The sequence below is a fragment of the Diaphorina citri genome, unplaced genomic scaffold, assembly GCF_000475195.1.
Source record: "Diaphorina citri unplaced genomic scaffold, Diaci psyllid genome assembly version 1.1 scaffold31778, whole genome shotgun sequence".
Taxonomy (NCBI): domain Eukaryota; kingdom Metazoa; phylum Arthropoda; class Insecta; order Hemiptera; family Psyllidae; genus Diaphorina; species Diaphorina citri.
In genome coordinates, this window is record NW_007409114.1 from 9,751 (window position 1) to 10,491 (window position 741).

General features: G+C 41.6%; 1 protein-coding gene across 1 annotated transcript; it reads right to left on the reverse strand.

The window, feature by feature from the left end:
* Positions 1-57: 57 nt before the first annotated feature.
* On the reverse strand, positions 58-623 carry LOC113473447 (ion transport peptide-like; the record flags this gene model as incomplete). The annotated part of the gene is made up of 2 exons (XM_026833067.1): positions 58-169; positions 370-623. Coding segments are annotated over 2 exons (366 nt in total), but the record flags the coding sequence as incomplete, so codon positions are not given.
* Positions 624-741: the final 118 nt, after the last annotated feature.

Genomic DNA, 741 nt, shown 5'->3' on the forward strand with positions numbered 1-741 from the left:
TACCCTACACAGCTCTAATATTTTTCAGAGACTTTTCAACCCCAGAGATTTGTCAACTTATTGTCCCTGGATTTTTCCTACAGAGATCATCAGATCTAAAGATGGTTTATGTCTTCTGCAAACATCAACTTTCCCCTTTGAAAACAACTTGTCCATTTTCTTCAAATTGCTCTGAACAGAGGCCTCCTAGTAAATCAGATGGGTTTGAATTTCCCTATTTCCTTCTTCTACAAACATGAACTTTCCTACTTGATACTTTAGTAGGACTTAATAACTATTCTTTGTACATTTTCTCCAAATTGCTCTAAACAGAAGCCCCCTAGTAAATTATTCGTAGATGGTTATGAGTTCCCCGTGTCAAAGACTCACCTGCATAAGGTATGAATTTGAGGGGCCCTAAATAAGTCGTAGCAGTCTTCGCAGATCCTATCTAATCGGGCGAATATACTTTTGTCGTACACGCCCTTGCATTGGATGTCGAAAAACGACCGCTTGCTGAGCGGATGGCCCGCGATTTGATTGTTGTTGCGCGTGTTGACTGGGGAGCATTGGATTTGATCGAGAACTAACATTGTCACTGTCATGATTATCAATACGAGCAATGTCAGTCTGCACTGCAGCATCTGTGAACAGGGAACAAAAAGGGGCTCAATTAGTGGGATATTTCCTAGGAGTTTTGTTCTGTGACAGGGAACAAACGAAAGGGGCCCAATTAGTGGGATCTTTCGCTGCAGTTTTGTT